General features: G+C 35.1%; 1 protein-coding gene across 1 annotated transcript in view; it reads left to right on the forward strand.

Moving 5' to 3' along the window:
- PPP3R1 (protein phosphatase 3 regulatory subunit B, alpha) overlaps positions 1-24196 on the forward strand; it is a 57149-nt gene that overhangs the window by 23228 nt on the left and 9725 nt on the right. The window contains exons 2-4 of the mRNA XM_082356433.1: positions 5787-5826; positions 22579-22755; positions 23841-23900. Of these exons, the coding sequence (XP_082212559.1) occupies positions 5787-5826; positions 22579-22755; positions 23841-23900 (277 nt within the window). The remainder of the gene's footprint in view (positions 1-5786; positions 5827-22578; positions 22756-23840; positions 23901-24196) is intronic.

Here is a 24196-nt window from a genome sequence, read left to right on the forward strand (position 1 = left end):
TCATGGTGTGAAACATCTTTTCATGTGCTTATTTGTTATGTATATATCTTGTGTTGTAAAATACCTATTCAGATCTTTGAGGTTTTTTTTCTTTTGTATACCGCTATCCATTTGTTTTAGCATCACTTGTTGCAGAGGTTTTCACCCATTGAATTACCTGGACATCTTTGTCAGATATCACTTGACTCTGTGTGTGTTTATTTTTTTTTTTTCATTTTATTCTGCTCCATTGAACTTTATGTCTACTCTTATACCACTGTCACTCTGTTGATGACTTTAGATTTATAATAATTCTTCAAGTCAGAGAGTTTTAAGTCCTTCAACATTGTTCTTCTTTTTCAGATTATTTGCTGTTTATATCCTTTGCATTTCCATGTACATTTTAGAATCAGTGCACTGACTTCTATAAAATATTTTACTGGGATTTTAATTGGGATTGTTTTTTATCTGTTAATCAGTATGGGAAGAATTGCCATCTTAATGAGTCTTCTGATCTATGCACATGATATAGCTTTCTGTTTTTTTAGATCATCTTGAATTTCTCTCAGTTATGTTTCATGGTCTTCATTGTACAATCCTTGCACATATTTTGCTAAATATTTTGTATTTTTGATGATTTTCTAAGTGAACATGATCCTAATTTCATTTTTCATTGCTTGCAGAATGTAGAAATACGTTGGATTTTATATATTGACTTTGTATCCTGTGACCTTGTTTCATTCATTTATTAGTTCTGATAGCTTTTTTGTAGTTTGTCTAGGATTTGCCTACATGTACAATGATGTCATTTGCAAGTAAAGGCAGTTTAACTCCCTCTTTCCCATCTGTATGTCTTTTATTTCTTTTGTCTTGCCTTATTGCACTGGTGCAGATAACTTTATGTTGTTCCTGATCTTGGGGAGAAGGCATTCCTTCACGATATTAAGTATGATGTTAGCTGTAGGCTTTTTGTAGATAGCCTTTATAGACTGAGGAAGATTCTTAGTTTACTGAGTTGTTCTTGTTTTGTTGCGAAGGGGTATTTAAATTTGTCAGATGCTTTTATTCTATCTGTTGAGGTGACCATAGGTATGGTATTTTTTATTGTTAGTATAGTGAACCATGTTAATTTTGAATATTAAACCAACCTTGTATTACTGGGATAATCCTCAGTTGGTCATGATTTTTATTCTTTAAAATTTTTTTCTGGATTTAATTTGATCAAATATTGTTAAGGATTTTTCCGTCCATGGTCATGAAGAAATACTATAGTTTTCTTTTTTGTAATGTCACTGTCTGATTTTGCTGTCAGGGTAAACTGGCCTCATAAAATGAGTTTAAGAACTATTCCTTCCCCTTCTGCTTTCTGAATGAATTTGTATAGGATTGGTATGTTTTTCAGACTTTGAATATATGATAGAATTGACCAGTGAAGCCATCAAGTCTTTAATTTTCTTTGTTAAGAAGGTTTTGTGTGTTTTTTTTTTTTAACTCAAATTCAGTTTATTTTAATATCAGTAGAGCTGTTCAACTTTATTTTTTTCTTGAGTCAGTTTTGGTAGATTTTATTTTTCAAGAAACTTGTCCATTTCATCTAAGTTATAAAATTTATTTTCATACTTTTTAAAAATATCCATTTATTTTTCTTTTAATGTCTGTAGAGTCTCTAGTGATTTGCCTGGGGTGTTAGTTATTGACCTTTTCCAAAAAATGAGTTTTGGTTTTACTGATTTTTCTTTCTGTTTGTCCATTTTCTAGTTCATTAATTTCTGCTTTTTTTCTCTTTCTCCCCTTGCCTTGGGTTTAATTTATTCTTTTTCTAGCTTTTTAAGGTGGGAACAGATCATTGTGTTTTGGACTTCCCTTGTAATAGCGTTTTCCTCAAAAGACTGCTTAACCTGCATCCTTTAAATTCTGATAGCTTCAGTTTTTACTCTGTTCAAAATATTTTCTGATTTCTCTCATCATTTCTTCTGTGACTCATGGGTTATTTAGAATTGCGTTGTTCATTTTCAGATATTTGGATGTTTCTAAATACCTCTCTTGCTTAATTCCATTGTAATGAAAAAATATATTCTGTATGATTTCAAACCTTTAAAGTTTATTGAGACTTTTTTTGAGGCTCAGAATAATGTCTGTCTTTGTGAATGTTCTTGTGCAGTAGAAAAGAATATTTTGTTGTTTTAGGACATCTTGGTTGATAGTGTGTTGTTCTGATCTTCCACAACTTATTTTTTCCTTTGGTCTACTTATTTTTTGTTATTTACTGTGAGAGAAATGTTAAAATCTCAAAATATGACTGTCTATTTAACTTTCAGTTCTCTGTATTTGACACATTTAATTTTGAAGCCTTGTTATTAAGTATATACAGTTGGCCCTTGAGCAACAGATGTTTGAACTGTGTGAGTCCACTAATACAGGGATTTTTTTCAATAAATACTGTAGTATTGATACTACATGATCCAAGTGAATCCATGGATTTGGGTATCTGCCAGGGTCCTGGAACCCATCCCCTGTAGATACTGAGGGATAACTATATATGAAAGGGTTCTGGGACCCAGTTACAATGTATTTTTCCCTACACATCCACAGACTTCTCAGATAGCAGCTGGGTGTCCTACAATTCAACTCAATTCTGACACTATCTAGAGATAGCATTAGCTTCCGCGGGTTAAGGGCTCAGTCCTACAAGACTGCCCCCTCCCCCCGTCCTTTAGATGCGAATTGCAAGTCCAGGTTGTTACCTGAAGTTCTGACCAACCGGTTATAGATTGGAGGTTCCAACAACCCCCACCTTGAGTTTGAGTAATTTGCTAGTGCCACTCAGAACTCAGAGAAACATTTTACTTCCTAGATCACTGACATATTATAAAAGGATGTAACTCAGGAACAGCCAGATGGAAGAGATGTCTAGGGCAAGGTACATGGGAAGGGGTGTGGAGCTTCCATGCCCTCTCCAGGTGCTCCAGTCTCCCTGCATCTCCACATGCCCCCCAACTGAGAAGCTCTCCAACCCATCCTTTTGGTTTTTCTGGAGGCTTCATTAGATAGGCATGATTGATTAAATCACTTACCAGTGGTGATTGAGCTCAATCTCCAGCCCAGCTTAAATCATTGGCCAATGGTTTAACCCCCAGCCTATCTCTCTTCCCTAGAGATTGGAAGGTGGGACTGGAAGGTCCAACCTCTAATCACATGATTGGTTCTCCTGGCCACCAACCCCTACCTTTAGTCCTTTCCCATAGTCACCTCATTAATATAACTAAAGAAATCTTTATAGCTCTCGTCACTTGAGACTTTCTAAGGAGCTCTTTCAGCCTATCTGTAAAGTAGACTTCGTGTAGATAGTATATAGTTGTATCTTCTTTGAATTGGAGTTATTAGGCCATTTACATTGAACGTAATTAATATAATTCTCAAAATGCTTGGATTTAAATCTACCATCTTGCTAGTTACTTTGTATTTTTTTTCTCATTGGATTTTTGATCCTTGCCTCCTATTTATCTGCCTTTCTTTGGATTATTTTTATGATTCATTTTTATTTTTTTATTAGTATGGACTGCTCTAGGGTTTACAATATGCATCTTCAACATCATGCTCCACTTTCAAATAATGTTGTAATGTTTCCCTCACATTGTAAGATCTTGACAAATATATCAATATTTCTGTCTTACATTTGTGCTGTTTTTGTCAAACCTTTTACTTCTACACATTATATACCCTACAGTTTGTTATGTTTGTGTTAAATAGTCGATTATATTTTAAAGATATTTTAAAATGAGGAAAATGTCTTTTATATTTATCTACATATTTACCATTTCTGGTAATCTTCATCCCTTGGTCTAGATCCAGATTTCCATCTAGTATCATTTTTCTTCTGCCTGAAGAATTTTCTTCTGACATTCTTATAGTGCATGTGTATTACAGCCTAATTTTTTTGGTTTTTGGTTATCTGGGAAAAACATTTTACCTTAATATTTGAAAGATATCTTTTCTGGGTATAAAATTAGACAGGTTAAGGTTGAAATAAGTTTAGGAGAGAGATGAGGTATTCATTGTTGACGGAAAAGCCCTAAAGCCCTAGCCAGATTGGTTCTTGGGTCTTGTGGATGTTAGCTAGCAGGGAGTGATACAGGTAGAGGATGGATGGTATCATTTATAAAGAACTGATAACACTGTAAAGGTCAGTGGGCTGAAGAAAGAAGGACCTGGTTTCAAAGTCCTCCCTAAAAGTACCACATAACCCTTTTGCCCTCACTTATGAAACAATTACAACATTATTAAAAAACAAACAAACAAACCTCACAGTGACAATTTAGGGATCATTATACTTTTTTGAGAGCCTCATAAGAAACATACTTAATTGTAAGGTAGACTGGAATAATATTTTTTAAAGGGTATTTAAAAAATTTAGACATGAAAGAATATGTGAGACAGTAAAAGATAGGAATCATGGTAAGATTCTTAAGGTCAATTAAGTAAGGTGCAAAATAAGTAGAACTCCATCTCTGCTAATTAATAATGTCATTTTTATTAATGTTTGCTACTCCTGTCTCTATTTTAATATATATTTGATATTTAAAGTGACCTAAAACTAGATTAACCAGTTAAATTATCTGCTATAATTTTCAAGGAAAAGACTAATTATTGTCAGCAAGATAAGAATTAAAGATGCTAATTTACTGATAAACTTTTCTCAGACCTTAAGTTTACTCAGAATAAGAGATACTTCTAAGAGTTTAAAAGCTAGCCAGCCACACTAAAATGGTACTTCTTATTTCAGGCTGCGCTCAATAACTTCTTAGGATACATAGGTATATTCAAATATCAATATTTAAATGTTAATCCCATTGTACACTTGCTGCTAGACAGGGTCAAGATTAGATAGATGGGATATAGGATGCATGGTATACTCAATTTATTGCTGAACTTTAAAAATTCAATTTGTATTACTTTAAATTCTGTAGACTTTTAAAAAGATTTTCTTCATGATTTTTACTTCGTGTGAGTCTGTTATACTTGGAATTTTTACAGTTTTAGATTTAGAACTACTTCTGGTTCCATTGCTAATCAAATGGTGTGATCTTTCACCAGCTTACTTGACCTCCCTGGACCCAGTCATCAAGAATTTTAAATGTAGGCATTGGGTCAGGTCTGTAGTTTTTCTAGAGCACTTTTTTCCTTAAATAAACTTCTTGTAAATTAGGAGTTCAGGTGAATTATATTGGAGTTTATCCATGAGGTAAGACTTCTCATGAAAAGAAAAATTTGGAGTTCAAGTGGCTGGCTGTCTTCCATTGGACCTACCTTCCTATTAATATTTTTCTTATTTTTGTTGCATAGCGTACAGAAAATTCTGTTTCAATGCAGGTGTAAAAGGATTTTTGTTTTCTTAACAGCTTTGCAGTCTCAGTAAACTCTTCAATTAAATAGAAATGGCAGGAGAAGCTTTATTCTGAGCTCTACCCAAAAATGAGTTCATCCAGCAAGACAAGTTAGAGCACTGACAGTGTGTAGTGTGTTAAAATTTGATATACAGTATGTTTAGGGTGTTAAAAATATTTAAAATAAATTTTAATCAAATCTTTGCATAAGTCTTAAGTGACAGGGCCACAACTCAGGCCTGTTTGATGCAAGAGCTCTTTCTATCATACTGTATAATTTTTTTATCAAAAAAATTTATAGATCTAGACACATTCGTTTATGGCTTATTTCCCATTGTTTTGTGACTCAGAATATTTAAGTTTAATCTTTTAAAGACATTTGTGCCAATTTTGTGACTAATTATTATTATTTTTTTCCTCCAGGGAAATGAGGCAAGTTATCCTTTGGAAATGTGCTCACACTGTAAGTCAAATATTCTTATCAAGAACTTCTTTTATTTTCACATTCTATACATGTATGTATGTAAATCTAACGCCTCTATAAATTTATATAGCAAAGTTAGCCCTTAACCATTTTAAATGGCAGTGAATTTGACTAAGAGTCTTTCTGAGTTACCAGCATAGGGAAAGATTTTTTTATAGACCTCTTTATTATTAGTGTCTGCACTATGTTGTAATTACAAATCGACCCTCAAATCTGAGTGGCTTAACCCAACTGAAGTTTTTCAGATTAACAAAGCTGCAAGTAAACAGTTAACTTACTTAACTTGTGGTTATGTAAAATAAAGTGCTTATTGAAGGCAAAACTGATAGACTAAGGGGCTATATCGTACAAGACATTTCTGGGGAGGATGAGGAGTATAAGAGGTGTGGGTGGGCTGGCTATTTCTGACTATACTGGAGAACATAAAGAAAGAAAATGACAATCTTAGAAATTCTTGATTCAAGGATCAGAGGACCAGGGAGCTTAAATAAAAATCAAAAGGTCTCTTGTGTGGAAGTACAATGATTGGGGAAGAGGGAGATCATGAGAATTGGAATGGGGACACTGGTAAATTTAGATACCATCCTGAAGTCCCAGAATTCCCAAACTCTTCTGAACCTTCCTTGCCCTTTCTGCCATCCCTGTTTGATGAAGCTGGTCCTGCCTTGTTGGGAGACATCTTACTTTGCAATGAGATGTCTCTTCTTTTTTTTGTCTTATTAAAACCATTTCCCCATTGCTCATTGTTTCATTAGTCTCCTTTCTTTTCCCAGAACACTTGTCAGTTTCTTTCATTCTCATCAACACCTTTGCTTGCTTATGAGCTCTGGATAAATGCTCTTCCATCAGCTCTTTTCTTGAGCGACTTCATCGTCTTTCAGATCTCAGCATAAATGTCCCCTATAAAATGTCCCCTCTTTGGAGATGTTTTCTCTTTCTCTGCTCTCTTCAGATTCTCTCTAACATGGGCAGTACCCTGTTTATTTTCTTTAGAGCAGTTACCATAAGCTTAAATTACTTGTTTATTAATCCATTTTATTTTCCATTTTGTAATTTCTACAATTTTTTAAACTTTTTTTTTATGGTGATACTCTATGACCAATGACCCATAGTTTGGCCATCCCTACTACTATTTACATTTTATTTTACTGTTTCCTCCCAGGCTTTCCTTTATGAATTTCTTATATAATTTTGATCATATGTAGGTGTGTATTTCTGTTTTAAACATGAAGATAAAATGTTGTATCCAGTGTATTGTTAGAATTGACCAAAACCAGATCTAATTATGACTCTCTAGACCAGAGGTTGGTAAACTACTGCCTACCAACAGTTTTTTTAATAAAGTTTTATTGGAACACAGCCATGCCCATTTGCTCACATTGTCTATGGCTGTTTTTGTTTGACCTCTGAAATGTGGTCAAGATAGAGTACTTACAGACTAGTGCTCCGAGTGTTATCTAGATCTATAATTCTTGTCTGTGCCATAATTGACATGTCAGTTGTATAGTTTCTTTAGAATTGAAAGAGTTCTGCTCAGAATTGTGCCTTGCCACTTACTGTTCAGCTTGAGCCTGTGGTGTTTTCCTCCCGTTGCTAGTGGGCAAGAAGGAGGTGTAGAAGCCTGTAATTAGCTAGGATTCAGGCTGCAAATAGAGTTGGGGTAGGCTGTTGGGAGTACAGCTCTGAAAAGTAAGTATGAGGTACTAGGAGGTTAGTTTTTGTTTCTTGGTCAGGGAACAGAGGTCCTAAGGGGGCAAGACGTCCCAGGTTGTTACCTTCTGCACTCCTTTAAAATCTGGGACTGAGGGTCATTTACCTGATTGCAGAGAAAAATGTCCCAGGGCAAAAGGCGAGATGGATGTTCCCGTCGGTACATCCAGGATGGTGAAAGCCAAGTTTTTTTAAATAGTAAGTATTTGAAATAGGTTTCATACACTGTTAAAAGCTATCTCTTTCAGTTTTATCTTCAGAACTTAGTAAGTCTTCTTTCTTATGACTTCATCTGTGCTTTGATGAAACTTGAGGCTTGTCACTAAAGATCTGTACTTGTCAGTGATTGTTCAACTAGATATGAATCTGTCTGAATTCTTCTGTCATCCAGTAAAAATGTAGTTTTCCTCTATTTTCTAATTGGTTCACTAGAATATAATATATTTTATACATGATTTGGATGAATTTGAACTTATTCACATTAAAACCACCACTTTTTTCCCCACCCACACAGTGTAGTAAGTCTTTTTTTGCTCATTTGCAAAACTTCTTTATTAATGGGAGAGCTTAGTGTTATTTGTAAACAGCTGTTACCGTGTTTAAAATGTTAAAACCAATCCTTGAGGCACTTTACTTTTTACACTTTCCCTGTTCCAGTTGTGCCTTCTCTTCCCTTCCAGACCTAGCTCAGGTCTGTGTTCTCTGTGAGGCCTTCAGTAGTCCTCTCACCTCTTTAGTAGTTACTGTCTCTTTTGTTCTTTTAGTATTTAAATTATGCTATTTTTTAAAAAGGTAGTAAGATTCTAAATTGTATGCTGTAAAGTACTGTTTTTAACCCTGTGACACACAGATAAGTACCCACAGAATGCTTACAGTCTAGCTACTGGGGAAAAAGAAGAAATGCATTAATTTTTACAGTGGGAACAAACCATTATGAGCAATAAAAGCAAAGGTTCCAGGAGGGAAAATTACCTTTGGTTAAGAAAATTAAGAAAAGCTTCATGGAAGGGGTGCTGTTTGAAATTGTTTTTTGAAGTCTACATAAGATTTGAATACTGATTAATTCTTTCCCCTGTCTGGTCATTTGTCCCTTTCAGTTTCCTTAAATTCCATCCAGATCTTCAATATTTTATCTAACCCCCTTGCATAATTCTTTCCAGTGCCCTACTTTTAATCAGTGATTTTCGTCTCCTAATGCTGAAGAAAACCGAGAACATTTTTAAGTGTTAGCCTCATTACCTCCCCACCCCATCACCCCCTGCCTGCCACACACAAATTTCCCCATTTTCGTACTCATGCTTAATAACTCCTTCCTTTCAATATCAGAGTTTAGGTTATACCTCTCTTATTCAAGGTCAGCCTTGGCACTTATGCTTTTGATCTCATCCCCTCTCATCTCTAGGACCTTACGTTTTTAGTTTCTCTTTGTTTTTACCTGTGTCTCAGCTTCTTCATTTTTCTTCAGTTTACAAACATAATCAACTCCCCTTTGGTCCTGATCCTGCGTGTACCTCCCAGTTCTTCTCCTTTCTCATATTTGAGCTTTGCCTGAGCATATACAGTGATCTCCATTTCCTTATTTCTGCCTGCTCAAATCTGGCTTTCATCTCCTACTACTTTGCTGAAACTGTTATTATTAAGGTCACCTTCATTGTATTTATTTATTTATTTTTTGGCCACACCGTGTGGCTTGTGGGATCTTAGTTCCCCAACCAGGGATTGAACCTGGGCCCTCGGCAGTGAGAACACAGAGTCCTCACCACTGGACCGCCAGGGAATTCCCATGGTCACCTTCATTTTATTGGCACATTGCCTAATTGCTAAATCTGATGGAGTGAAAAAACCTGTAAAATCATTTGTGCTATTTGGGAAAATTTGAGCACTGATTATTTAATATCAAGGAATTAATTATTAATAATTAATGTTTTAGTTGTAATAATATTGTGGTTTAAAAGAATACCTTAGAGATAGATGATAAATACTGAACAGTTACAAGGACATGGTACGTCTGGGATTCGCTCTAAAATAATTGAAGTGGGTGTATAAGTAAGATTTCTAATGTGTCAGTGGTTGAAACTGGGTAATAGATATGTGGGATTCATTATGAGTCTCTCAACCTTTGTATATGTTTGAAAGTTTCCTTTATAAAGTTTTTTTTTTTTTTTTTCATGAGTGGAAAAAGGAGGCGGGAAATAACTAAGAGTAATATCAAGGAGAAGTAATTATTTAATTATAGTTAAGTATGGCATGCAGCACAGCAAGCCTTAATAATAAGAGGCGGTTGAGCTCATTTTCACCCGTAAAAGAATTGAGGTATTGACAGTGGAAGTGGAAGTGCGACGCCTGGCACAGAGCAGATACTCAGTAAGTATCTGTTGACTGAATAAGCTAGTGAGAGCTCAGAGCTGGACTGTAGAGACAGCTAGTTGGATAATTTTAAAGGCTGTATCTTTAGAAAAACCCAGTAGTTACCAATCACCCCATTTGTTTTCATAAATAATAACAAGTACTTACATGGCATTAGCACATGCCAGGCACTGTTCTAAGCATTTCACATACATTTATTTACCTTCTTAATCCTCACAGCAGCCTCACGAAAGAGGTATTGTTACTTTCCCCATTGTATAGATGAGAAAACAGGCATCAATAACTGGCCTAAGATCACACAGCAGCAGGTAGAGTAACAAAGCCATGATTTGATCTCAAGCAGTCATGCTCTAGAGTTATATTTTTAATCACAATACTGTACCGCCTCTCTTATAGTAACTCTTACAAGATTAATGTTATGTTTGTCTACGTGAACGATTTTAGGCAAAACTGGACTTGTCTAAGACATAGTTAGGTATTCTCTGATTTTTTTTTTTCGTCTCTTAATTGAGTGTTTGCTTTTTGTTGAGTTAAATTATTCTAGGCCATTGTGACTTTGTTTCTGTCTGTTGGCTGACCTGTCTGGAGTAGGAAATGTATACTCTGTTGGGGTGATTCGCTCAAAGTTGAGACTGTGGTTGTAACTTGGCATGATAATTTGGAAAAGTGGCTGAGTGCAAGATACTAGGTTAGATAGTTCAGCAGAGGGCTAGATTGGAGCACGGGACGAAGTGTGAGTGGAAAGTCAGATTCAACTAATATGTTTTTACTGTTGATGAAACCAGTATAATTCTGAATAAGTTTGATAAAATTGGTGAACAGAGGGCCTATTTTGTAGATTGAATGTAGATGAAAGACTAAAACAGTCTTTTATCTGAAGAGCTTTCTCAATTTTCTTTCGTTAGAAGGTGACCCAAGAGGAGCTTGGCAGCCTCTGAAGGAACGTTTCGCTTTGCATAATGAACTGTCTGTAGAAACCTTGAAGACACCTTTAGCCATTAGGACACGGCTCTCATTTTGAGTAAACAATCTCATATTCAGTCAGTTTTGTTTCTGGTTTAAATACTTACAAGTGACTTGAAAACAGAGAGATATTGAGATATTGACTTCAATTTGTGCTGTTAATTCCTGCTCACAATCAGTTGTCTCAGCAAGGTTTACATGTTCATATGCTTTGCTTAGACTAGGGTTTTTCTTTGTTTTGAAAACAGAAGACTTTTTCACAGAAAAGGTTAATCTAAAGTTAATTTGATTTCCTCCTTCATTTCTGCATTCTTTTGTTTCCTTTCTTATATGTACTAGCTTAACTCACTTTAATTTTTTTTGTTGTTGCTGAAATGATTTTAATCTATAGGTGAAACACTCTTTAAATGATACTCAGAATACATTACAATTTGGTTTTAAGATAGATTTGAGTTTAAAACAGGTCTTACAGTGATTCCAGTAAATCAGGTGCTCCAGAACACAATTCAGAGATGTAACAAGTATGTGATGACTTCTTAAATGTCCAAGGGGGTAAAGATCTTCTTCAAATATGGAAAGAAATTAAATCATTCTATAGTACTAACCTCCAAGAGTTCTTCTCTTTTATAGACTACAATATTATTGTCAGTTTCATATACTTTTACTTTATGAAGAACTCCCGCAGGAAGAAATTTCTGAAGGTCTTCCCAGATATAAACAGCTACATTTTCTGTCGTCTTACGACATCTGCAAAATACGGCACATCCAGATCCAGATTCTTATGATCAAGGGGCTTCATAATTGCCTCCTGTGGAGCTGATGGGTCGCGCTGAAGGAGAGCAGGCGGGACACCCGCGCCCACCGTCGAGGGCCAGAACCCGCTTTGCTCATGGTTTTGCAGGCCCACGTCCCGCCAGCGCCTCCCGCCCTCCAGTTCACTTTAATTTTTCAGTGATGTGTGTTCTAAAGAGTAATTTCTGGTTTACTCCCAAATCTTTATTTATCATCTCAGAAATCTTTGGAGGAAACTTTTTAATATCCATAAAAACTTTATGTCACTGACTTTGAAATTGACTTGTACACTTGTTACTTTAGATTTAAATCTTCATAAATGTATCAAATAATTCATGCTTTTTAATCTACCAGCCATGATTTATCATTTACTTAGCAGTTAGTGATCCTGAACTCTAATTTATTTCACCTAGTCCACTGAGAATTACTTACATTCTGTTTTCTTTCAGTAAAGCTTTATTGCTGAGTAATGAAGTATAGTGCACAAACTTGAACGCCTAGGCTTGAAGTTGCTACCTTGTTTTGCCATCACAGTACCTTTTTAAAAAACAATGCCTGGATTATTTACTATATTCTAAATATTTCAGGTTTTTAGATGAGTAGTCTTAAGAAAAGTGAAGTGCTAGCTCTGTTTTCTTTATCCATACTGTCAAATTTTGGCATCATGGTAGCACTTAACAAATTTGTAGTTTCAGCAGTGAAATCCATGGCATGTAGTAATTTCATAGTCTACCACAAAATTGAGTAATTTTGTAGCTGGTATGTAGAAGACAGTTACTTCAGCTGGTTTAAGAAAGCCTAGCTAGCCATTTAGCAAAAGTATAAATTCTTGGATCTCCCTCAGAATGTTAGAGCAAAAGAGATGGAAAAATATGCAAGAAAAGAGGAACTTGGAGAACAAATACAGAGTGTAATAGCATCTGTCTAAAAGACATCTCAAAAGTTATATTACATGAAATAAAAGCAAAAATAATCAGTGAAATAGTAGGAGAAAATTTTCTTCACCTAAAAAATCGTATCTTCTGATTGAAAGAGCATTCTGATACTCGGGAAGTTTAGATGAAAAAAGATCTCCATTTGGTGTCAACCTCTTTTGTAGTTTTAAAAGTCCAAGAGCAAAAAGAAAACCCTAAAAGCTGCTAGACAGGGAAAAGGTTGGCCTCAAAAAGAATAAGAGTCCACTGGCATTGGATTTCTTAGCAGCAGCAATAGATATTAGAAAGCAATAGGGCGGTTAATTCAAAGTTCGTTCTGAGTTCCTAAATCTAGAATTTGATAGCAACCAAATGATTACTCAGGTGAGAGGCCAAATTAAAGACATTTCCAGAAATATAACGACTTGGGAAATTTACCTTTCATACGTTCTTGAATATGTACCCAGAAAAATGAAGGAGAAGTTAGAGAAAAAAAATGAAACAAGATCCAAGAAACGAAATCTCTTAAGACACCATTGAAGATCCCGGTATAACAACTATGCCAGGGACCTGGAAAGCAGGTGCTTCAAATTAGAGCAAGAAGCCAGAATTGTCTGTGGAAAATGTCATCAAGAAGAAAGTAAAAGTCATTATATAAATTGTATGCTAGAATTTCGTAATGTTAAGGTAAAAGGCAAGGCAGTAAGAAAAAAAAGCAGAGACTGGGGATGCAGTATTACATTCTTGGCGATAAACCAGATTGAGCTCTCGAGAAGCCATAAATAAGTCTTTTGACTAAACGGTGCTGAAAGTAAAAGAAGACTCTTGAATATGCATGCTTTTGTGAAAATACCATATCTGGGGGGGAGTTGGTGGTGGGGACTGATACAAAGCTAAAGAAAAGTCAACTAATATGTTTAACTGCAGCATATCATAGGAAAAGATAAAAGAAAAGCTTGGAGAATGTGATATAATGGGTTAGGGTTGGATTTGACGTACAAAAACAGTGGAACTCTTTGAGAGCCACATCTTTTGATTAAGATGTGTTACTGACCTATGCAGTATACTTAGGTTAAAAGAAAAAAAGAGTGTGACTTTCAAGCCAGGGTTATTAATAACTTAGTGAGAAAACTTGAAGATGTGTTTTTATGATCTTATAAATATATGCTTATTGCATATTCTCATTTGAACCACAATGTAAATAAACCAAAAGGAGAAGAACAACAGCAACACAAACACCTTCAGCAGGAAAACCAGTAGGAGAACATCTTAAAAATATGTTGTTTGATTTTTATCTACCTGAAGTGGAAATATTCTTATATTTTCTCCCTTTTCTCCATACTTGGCCCAAGAGTGCAGGTTGAGGAACAACAGTGTTTAGTATCACTTAGCCTAACCTTCTATGTTGACTCTTCTGATGTAACTAACAAGGAAAGAAATTAGATCGGAAAGTATTTCAAGAAATCCCATCACCCAGCTTTTGCCATCAAGCTTTACAGACTGAGCAACTTACTTAACTCTCTGGGTCTTTATCCTCATCTGGAGTTTTTCATCTCCAAGCTTTCTTCCAACTTTTCACATTGCAAGGCTTTTCTATTACAGATTTTCTTCTGAAACACAGTGAGCTTTGAAGACAATTCTAAGAATGTATTTTTAGGATTAAGTGTGTAGCTTCTTTTGTGACATCTTTGGACAATATTCATTTGCCTTTGTGAGTTTTGAGGTGGTGAATCATTTTTGACTTTATCTTTTACATAAGGTAGGAGGAAGTTAGTGGTACATAGCATTCACATTTTGAAGGAGCATTCTAGAAGAAAGAAAGAAAACACAGTTAACAATATTAGTAACGAAACAACTGAAATCACTTACAGATCCTACAGATGTTAAAAGAATAACTAGGGAATTTTATAAACAGTTTTATTCCAAATAAGTTCTACACGTTGGATGAAACAAGACAAATTCCTTGAAAAAACGAATACAGGCAGACCTCTTTTCATTGTACTTCATTTTATCGTGCTTCACAGATACTGTTTTTTGTCTTTTGGCTTTTTTAAAATTTTTAAACAAACTGGAGGTTTGTGGCAACCCTGTATAAAGCAAGTGTATTGATACCATTGTTCCAGCAGCACTTGCTCACTTTGCGGCTGTTTGTCACATTTTGGTAATTCTCGCGATATTTCAAACTTTTTCACTATTGTTATCATATTTGTTATGGTGATCTGTGATCAGTGATCTTTGATGTTTCTGTTACGACTTGCTGAAGGCTCAGATGATAGTTAGCATTTTTAGCATAATTTATTAAATTTAGCATAATTTAATTTACCTTTAAATTAAGGTATGTACATTTTTTTTTTAGACAATGCTGTTGCATACGTAATAGACTACAGTATAGTGTAAACATAACTTTTATACACATTGGGAAACCAAAAAATTCATGTGACTTGCTATCTTGCAGTGGTCTAGAACCAAACCTGCGATATCTTCAAGGTATGCCTGTTCCTAAAACTGACTCAAAAGGAAATAGGAAATCTTAATAGCATTATATCTATTAATGAAATTGAATTCTTTCTCACAAAGAAAACTCCAGGGCCCAGATGGCTTTACTGGTAAATTCTAGCAGACATTTAATGGAAAAACATAAAGAATCCTTCAAAAAATAGAAGCTAGTGTTATACTGATAGCAATACCAAAGACACAGAAAACTGTAGACCAGTATTCACCATGAACATATGTGTAAAAATCCTTAAATATTTGTAAGTCAAATCCAGCAATATGTAAAAAGGACAATAAAGCATGGTCAAGTGGAGTTTATCCCAGGAGTATGATTTTATCTGGAAATATCAATTAATGTAATTCACTATATTGACGTAATAAAAGAGAAAAAACATCTCAATAGTTGTAGCAAAGTATTTGTTTGACAGAGTTCAGTAGCCATTCATGATAAATAGTTCTGGCAAATTAGGAATAGAAGGGAACTATATCAACCTGATAAAGGGCACCTACCAAAAACCTATAGCTAACATCATACTTATTTAATGATGAAAGACTGAATGCTTTCCATGGGGAAAAAAGTAGTTTTTCACTCTGACCAATTGTAGTCAAAATTGTACTAGAAGTTCTAGCCAGTACGTTAAGTCCAGTAGAGGAAATGTAATACATTCAGATTGGAAAGGAAGGAGTAAAGTTGTCTTTATTCTCAGATGACATGGTTGTGTATGTAGTAAATCCTGTTCCTAGAAATAAGAAGTGAACTTATTAGCAAGATTGTAGGATACAAGGGCAATATACAAAAAGCAGTGGAATCTCTCTATAGCAGCGGTGAACAATTGAAAAAAAGTGAAATTGACAAAAATACCATTTATAATAGAATAAAAACATTGGGATATTCAAGTGTAAATTTAACCAAATATATGTAAGATCTATACACCGAACTATGAAACATCACTGAGAGAAACTTAAAAAGACCTAAGTAAATGGAGGGAGGTACCATATTCATAGATTGGAAGACTTTGATACTGTTAAGGTATCAGTTCTACTCAGATTGATCTGTAGATTCAAGACAATCCCAATCATTTTCAGCAGGGTTTTAATAAAAATTACCAAATAATTGTTAATTCTATATGGGAAAACCCAGGTCTTAGAAGAGCTGGCAAAATTTTGAAAAAGAACAACAAAGTGTGAGGACAGTGTTCCCTGGTTTAAAGACTAAAACATAAAACTGTGGTATTGGCATAAGATAAATAAATCAGTGGAACAGAGTAGAGGGTATAAACCCATGTGTGTGTATTCGATTGATTTTTTTTTAAATAACAAGTCTTTTATTCAGGTATACTTTTTTTTTTTAATATTTTTTTTTAATTTTTTATTTTATTTGTTTATTTATTTATGGCTGTGTTGGGTCTTCGTTTCTGTGCGAGGGCTTTCTCTAATTGCGGCAGGTGGGGGCCACTCTTCATCGCAGTGCGCGGGCCTCTCGCTATCGCGGCCTCTCTTGTTGCGGAGCACAGGCTCCAGACGCGCAGGCTCAGTAGTTGTGGCTCACGGGCCCAGTTGCTCCGCGGCATGTGGGATCTTCCCAGACCAGGGCTCGAACCCTTGTCGCCTGCATTGGCAGGCAGATTCTCAACCACTGCGCCACCAGGGAAGCCCAGGTATACTTTTAAAAAAAAAAATTTTTTTTTAAATTTAATTATTTATTTTTGGCTGCGTTGGGCCTTCGTTGTCGCGAGCGGGGGCTACTCTTCGTTGCAGTGCACAGGCTTCTCACTGCGGTGGCTTCTCTTGTTGCGGAGCACGGACCCTAGGCGCGCGGGCTTCAGTAGCTGTGGCACACGGGCTCTAGAGCGCAGGCTCAGTAGCTGTGGCGCACGGGCTTAGTTGCTCCACAGCTTGTGGGATCTTCCCAGACCAGGGCTCGAACCCGTGTCCCCTGCATTGGCAGGCGGATTCTTAACCACTGCACCACCAGGGCAGTCCATTGATTGATTTAAAAAAATTTTTTTAATTGGATATTTGACATGTAACATTATGTAAATTTAAGGTGTACAACGTGTTACTTTATACAGTTAATTGATTTTTGACAAAAACATCAAAGATACCATTGTAAGGGGGGGAGTCTTTTGAACAAAATAGCTGGAATAAAAGTTTACCCTTACTTATGTACAAAAAACATGGGTCATAAATTTAAACGTAAAAGCCACAACTATGGAACTTCTAGAAGAAAACATCAGAGAAAATCTTCACGACCAGCATAGGCAAGGATTTTTAGTTTATTTGTAAAACATGAATCATAAAAGAAAAAAATGGGTTTCATCAAAATTGAAGGTTTTTGCTCCTTAAAGGCAGCTTATACGCTGGGAGAAGATACTTGAAATGCCTACACCTGACAAAGGACTTGCACCAATCAGTATAAAGAGAGAATCACACAACTTTTTAAAGACAGCCCACCTTTTAAAAGGGTAAAATATTTGAAGTCACTTAAATGAAGATATATCAGCTGCCAATAATCACATGAAAAAGATGCTCAAGATAATTAATCCTCAGAGAAATGCAGGTTAAAACTATAATCGCATACTGCCGCCACCCAGCAGAGTGGCTAAACTTAGAAAGACTCACAATTTCACGAGTTGGCAAGGAGGTAGAGCTCCTGGAATTCTCAGGTATTGCCAGTGGGAGTGTAAAATGGTACACCACTTTGGAAAACTTTTTAACAGTTTCTGAAAGTCAAATGTATGCTTACCCTATGACCCAGCAATTCCAGGAAAACATTTGCTTACAAAAAGACTTAAGTATAAGTATAATATTCTTAGAATCTTTATTCCTAATAGTCCCAAACAGGAAACAATAGGAATGTCTGTTAACAGATGAATGCATAAACTGATTGTAGTATACCATACAATGGACTATATATATATACTACTGTGCCATAAAAAGGAAGAAACTACTGACATATGAAACAACTTGGATTAATGTCAAAAACTTAATGAGAAAAGGAAGATGGACACAAGAGTACGTATCTATGATCCCATTTATGTGAAATTCTAGACAGAATTTAGTTACAGAAAGCAGAACAGTGGTTACCTAGGGTTGTGGTGGGGAGGGGGTGCGGTGTGTTTGTGATTGACTGGAAAGGACCCGAGGAAACATCTTGGGATGTGAAATGTGCTTCTTTTGTCTTGATTGCAGTGCTGCTTACGTAGGTGTATACGTTTGTCAGAACCTGTAGAACTATATATTTAATAATGCGGTTTTGGAATATCAGCTATTTCCCAAAGTTGGTTTAAAATTTCTTTTTAGCGTTTTGATTACAACTTGATAATTCTTTTATTGGTGCTGATGTGTAGCTCTTGTATATTTGATAATTAATAATTTTTTAAGTGTGTAATAATTTTAATCTAGAAACACCAAAAGCATGTGTTGCCTCTTGCATTAGAAAATTAATGATATACCTCTAGAATCTAGACCTTTTAAAGTGGATGAAAGTTTTTCATTTGTAAGGAAAAGACACAGCACAAATGTCCATTTTTCATAATATGCCTTTTGATTCTCTTTCAGTATTAGTAGGGAGCTTTCTTTGCTTTGTTCTGTTAAAGTATTCTGTGCAGAATATAAATATTAGACTGCTAGTCTAATCACAAGGTTGTTATAAAATTAGGCGGTTTTTTGGAGCTGCTTGTGAAGGTTTTATCTGCGCCCCCTGGTGGTTTTGATTTCTTATTTGGGGTAACATTGGAAATACAGTCATTACTTTTGTAGAAGATGAATTTTACAGAAGACTTTAAACCTTTTAAATTAATCTTCATGTTGAAAAACTACCCAATAGCTTCTATTGACAACACTATAAGGCTTTATTCTTGGGGTAGTCTTTTTTTTTTTTTTTAATAGCTACTTTATTTATTTATTTATTTATTTATTTATTTATTTATTTTTAGCTGTGTTGGGTCTTCGTTTCGTGCGAGGGCTTTCCCTAGTTGCGGCAAGCGGGGGCCACTCTTCATCGCGGTGCGTGGGCCTCTCACTATCGCGGCCCCTCCGGTTGCGGGGCACAGGCTCCAGACGCGCAGGCTCAGCAGTTGTGGCTCACGGGCCCAGTTGCTCCGCGGCATGTGGGATTTTCACAGACCAGGGCTCGAACTCGTGTCGCCTGCATTAGCAGGCAGATTCTCAACCACTGCGCCACCAGGGAAGCCCTCTTGCGGTAGTCTTTACAAGGTTATTCAGTACATGTTTCTCGGGGCTTCTGGTGGCACAGTGGTTAAGAATCCGCCTGCTAATGCAGGGGACACGGGTTCGAGCCCTGGTCCGGGAAGATCCCACATGCTGTGCAGCAGCTAAGCCCGTGCGCCACAACTACTGAGCTTGCGCTCTAGAGCCCGCGAGCCACGACTACTGAGCCCGCGCACCACAAATGCTGAAGCCCACGCACCTAGAGCCTATGCTCTGCAGCAAGAGAAGCCACCGCAACGGGAAGCCTGCGCACTGCAACAAGAGTAGCCCCCGCTCGCCGCAACTAGAGAAAGCCCACACGTGCAGCAACGAAGACCCAATGCAGCCAGAAATAAAAATAAATAAAAAAAAAAAACCATATGTTTCTCCATAGGTAATTTTATCATATCTGATGGCTCTTTCCACAGTACCTCTAAGATCCCTTATTAGGGATCTATAGTTTTCATTCTATAGTATAGTTCTAAATATCCTGCCATACAAACGAGATTGGGGCATATCTTCTTAGAAATACATAGTCAGGATGAGACTGGAACATTTTATGGTGCCAGAAAATAAGGAAATGCTCAAATTGGGGATTGTTGAAAAGTCACACAGGAGCCAACTTGAGGTAGTACCTAAAGAACAAAGCTGGAATAATTTGGTTAACAGGTAATGACATTGGATTTTAACCCATAAGATAAAGTAAGTACCCATGAATCCATGCTGATACGAATAATTGAATAAAGAAACAAATAGGGAAAGGGGACAGGTTTGTTTTGTTTTGTTTTTTGACAGGAACAGTCCAGTTAATAATGAGGGAAAAAGAAAATCATTATTAGGCAATACCACAGTAATAAAATTTTGCAAACAAGACCTACCTAGATGATGCTCAAATTAGAGTTTGAGGAGAAAGTAGGATATTTGAATAGTCTCAGAGTATTCCCCCACAATATTTTTTAATACAGAGGGAAAGATAGTAGATTTATAGTGGAGACATCTGGCAGAAACCACCTTGGCCAAGTGATCAAAATTAGCATCACTAGTGAAAAGACATGTTGACATCATGAACCCCTTGATAACGATGCACTGAGAAGGACATATCATTTCTATGGTATTCTTGCCCCAAAGGATTCTAATCATGAAAAAACATCAGCAACTCACTCTGAGGGATATTTTACAGAATACTGGATCAGAAGTTTCAAAGTCATGAAACACAAGGAAAAAATTGAGAGTTGTTACAAATTGGAGGAGACTTAAGGAAAAATTACAAAAATGTTGAAAAAATAATAGCGTTCCCAAATATCACTCACCCAAGCTTCCTCTGATGTTAACATCTCACAGACTTAAAGTGCAATTATCATTATCAAAATCAAGAAATTAACATTCTTACAATACTGTTAAACTGTATATTTTAGTGAAAAAGGAAATTGTGACACTGGAAAGTTTTTCTTTTCCAGGATTCTATTCAGGATCCCACATTGCATTTAGTTGTTTCTTTGAAGATACTATTATCACTAGGAGGATTTGATAAGACTTGCTTTATTTTGTTTTAAATTGTTAATGGACTAATAGGTAATAAATTATTTATAAAGTGGCTATTAAAAGAATTTCCTGAAGGAGTAGTCTTGTTGCTACTTATTACTATTTTACAAATTTGGAGAATTGGCTAAAATTTGAGGAAAGTTTATTTTTCTACCACTCTGCTTATTTCTTTTCCTTTTCATTCTGAGAAACCTCAAAATCACGTAACAGTGGAGTAGCAGCTTGGTGTGTGTGTGTACAGTAATAACAGTGCTTGACGAGCCAGAGGCCTACATCTCTTTGCTACTGTTGGGAATCTCTTACATTCTTTTTTTCTAAATGATGAAAAATATATGTATAATAAAGAGAGATGGTTAATGTTTCTTCATCTGAGAAGATGATGAATGAATAAGCAACCTTTCTATCGCTATTAATATTATATACTCTCTAGCGTTAATATGTCCAGTTGGAAATATTTATTTAAATTTACTGTAGCAACATGAGCTCTCTAAAAGCAACTTCTTAATTATTTTATGTGGTAATATTAATAAGATTCTTGAAATCACTTGTTAAAATAGGTAACCATCTAGATTTCACATTTATTCCTGAGTATATTCAAGGGTGCAGTGATCTGGGTATGGTCTCAACAATTTAATTTGCTGTTTTCCATGTAAACATTCCATAGTAATACCTATATTATTATAATATATACCTATATTATAAACTCAGGCTATAATATCTAAGTTTTTAATATCTTAAATTTTAGAGACATACATATATGTATGACTATAAGATTAACTATTATAATACTTTGTATAATATAATGTAAATTGAATATGTAGGCACTTCCAACTACTAAAAAAGATAGTCCTCCCAAAGCTATCCTTACAAAAAGTGGAAAAATAACATGTGTGTCAGCTTGGCAAAACATATGAAAAACAGTATCTCTGAGTCACAAGATGAGTCAAAAGGGTGAGGTTTGTTTGTTTTTCCTTGTTCATCTGTTTTAAGGGAGTATGATCCCAAGTAGCAGAAAAAAATCTTTGATGAAAGTTGGTGCCAAAAGTTGGAATTCTTTATATTTAGCTTGTACGAAGTGCAGAGCTGAAGCATTTAATGGTGCTGCCAAGGTGGGTTTGATCTGTTTTAAAGATCTGTGCCTGATTTTTAGGATATTGGTAATAACTGTAAATGGAAAATAACCTTTAAAAATTTAACCTTTATAAAATTTTTTCTTAAAAATTTAATTAAAGAATTAAAATTGAAAAATGCTGGGTTTTCTTTGCTCATACTTGCAAAGAATATCTTTAGAAGAATATTCAAGAAGCTGGCAACGTTGGAAGGAGGCTTTGAATATTGAACTGTGTTCAAACCATGTTCAAATTTTGAACCATGAACTGCTAGAAATAAACTAAATTAAAATTTTACAAGATAAGTGAAAATTAGAGTGCCTGGTACATAGAGATTGATTTAGTCTGCCTGGTAAGAACCACCTGACTTCCATGATCAGCTTAGCATTGTTAATCGTGTAATATCTTACTCAGCATACAGTTGGTTGTATGTTATGGCAGGTGCAGACAAACAAAAGGGTAACAAAAAAAATTTTATGATATATTTTCTTTGTTATAAGAAATTAGTCAATCGTATATGCAACTCTTTAAATTGGAAATTAAACTCTTGGATAAGTGGTGAATTTTTTTCCTATAATTATCACAAAATCGTTTGGTAAATCTTGCTGCCTCTTTTTGTTTGCTTTTAGTTGATGCTGATGAAATCAAAAGGCTAGGAAAGAGATTTAAGAAGCTCGATTTGGACAATTCTGGTTCTTTGAGTGTGGAAGAGTTCATGTCTCTGCCTGAGTTACAACAGAATCCCTTAGTACAGCGAGTAATAGATATATTTGACACAGATGGGAATGGAGAAGTAGACTTTAAAGGTAAGGAAGTAGTTTTTTTTAAAACTACAAGTTAGATAATCTATGAATAGTCTTACAGCTCTGTGTACAAAAATGTCTAAAAAATTTAGTTTTTCTTCAATGTCTTTGTATTACTGGTTTTCTTATAAAGATAGATTACGTTCAAACCTCAAAATCTGTGAAATATGAACCTTAATGGACTAATAAGATCTTTTACTTTTGGGGTCATAAATGATCAAATTGCCCTTTAAGGTAATCTAAAAAAATGAGATTTAGTATTTCTTTTGTTAGAAAATTAGTCTCACTTTAGGGAAACTTATAATATTAGAAGCTACATTTTTAAAAACTTTTATAAAAGAATGAGACTTAATACTAAGTCAGCAATAAAAAGTAAGCTGAAGTAATAAAGATATGAGTATTATCATAGAAAGGATTAATTTAGTTAATCTAGATTTTACAAAGACAGTAGTGCTTTTGCTAATATTAACCATTTGATTCTGCACTTTAAAGTAAATAAACATTTCATTTCACCAGGGAATCAACAGATTTTGTTATTTTAGTTTGAGGAATTGGATTATAAGTGAAGGGCTTTAAAACTGGTTATGATTTAGTGTTTATCAGGCAGTGAAGAAAAATGACCATTTGTTATGAAACTTCCAACAGTTTATTTAAATGATTCTGAATTTTGGAACCAGAAATCCAAAATTATTTTTTTTCTGCCAAACAACGTAAATTTTTTTTAAAGCCCCCTTTTGTCATATTCTAAGAAAAAAGAGTTAAATAGCTTAAAGAATATGTTTTTGAGTGTTATGCTCTGTAGTGTAAGTAAATATTTGTTTAAATTGATTTGACTTTAGAGAACTCCAAGTTCAGATTAAAATGTATATATATAGAACCTCATTTGTTGCGAAGTTTCAAATTTGGCTTTTTCAGTTTTAAACACCGCTAGTAATATTTTCTTTTGCAGCAAGAAAATATCTTTTTGTGAGCATGTAGTGGTTTGTGTGTGTGTGTGTGTGTGTGTGTGTGTGTGTGTGTGTACGTATTGTTTTTCTTTGTAAAAAATTGAAACTTCTGATTTGTAAACATCTTTTATTCTTATTTAGAGTTCATTGAGGGAGTCTCTCAGTTCAGTGTCAAAGGAGATAAGGAACAGAAGTTGAGGTGTAAGTATTTCTCTTCACTGAGTTCATTCTCCCTCTTAGACCACTACCCCATACTGCATTATGACCTCCTTTTAAAATATTCTAAAAGATGTCTTTTATTCTAGATCCTTAGTAAACATAACAAAAATTTTACATTCTGGAGAAAATCCTTTCTGGACATTTGCAGTTTGCATTTTTTAATGATGCGTCATTGTTGCTTTTAGTTGGATAGAAGGAAAATAGAATTTCCTTCTACAGCCATATGAATTACATGTCTTAGATAAGAGATTTATTTTTAATTGAAGTATAGTTGATGT

The sequence above is a fragment of the Balaenoptera borealis genome (assembly GCF_965194805.1).
Source record: "Balaenoptera borealis genome assembly, chromosome: 15".
Classification (NCBI taxonomy): Eukaryota; Metazoa; Chordata; class Mammalia; order Artiodactyla; family Balaenopteridae; genus Balaenoptera; species Balaenoptera borealis.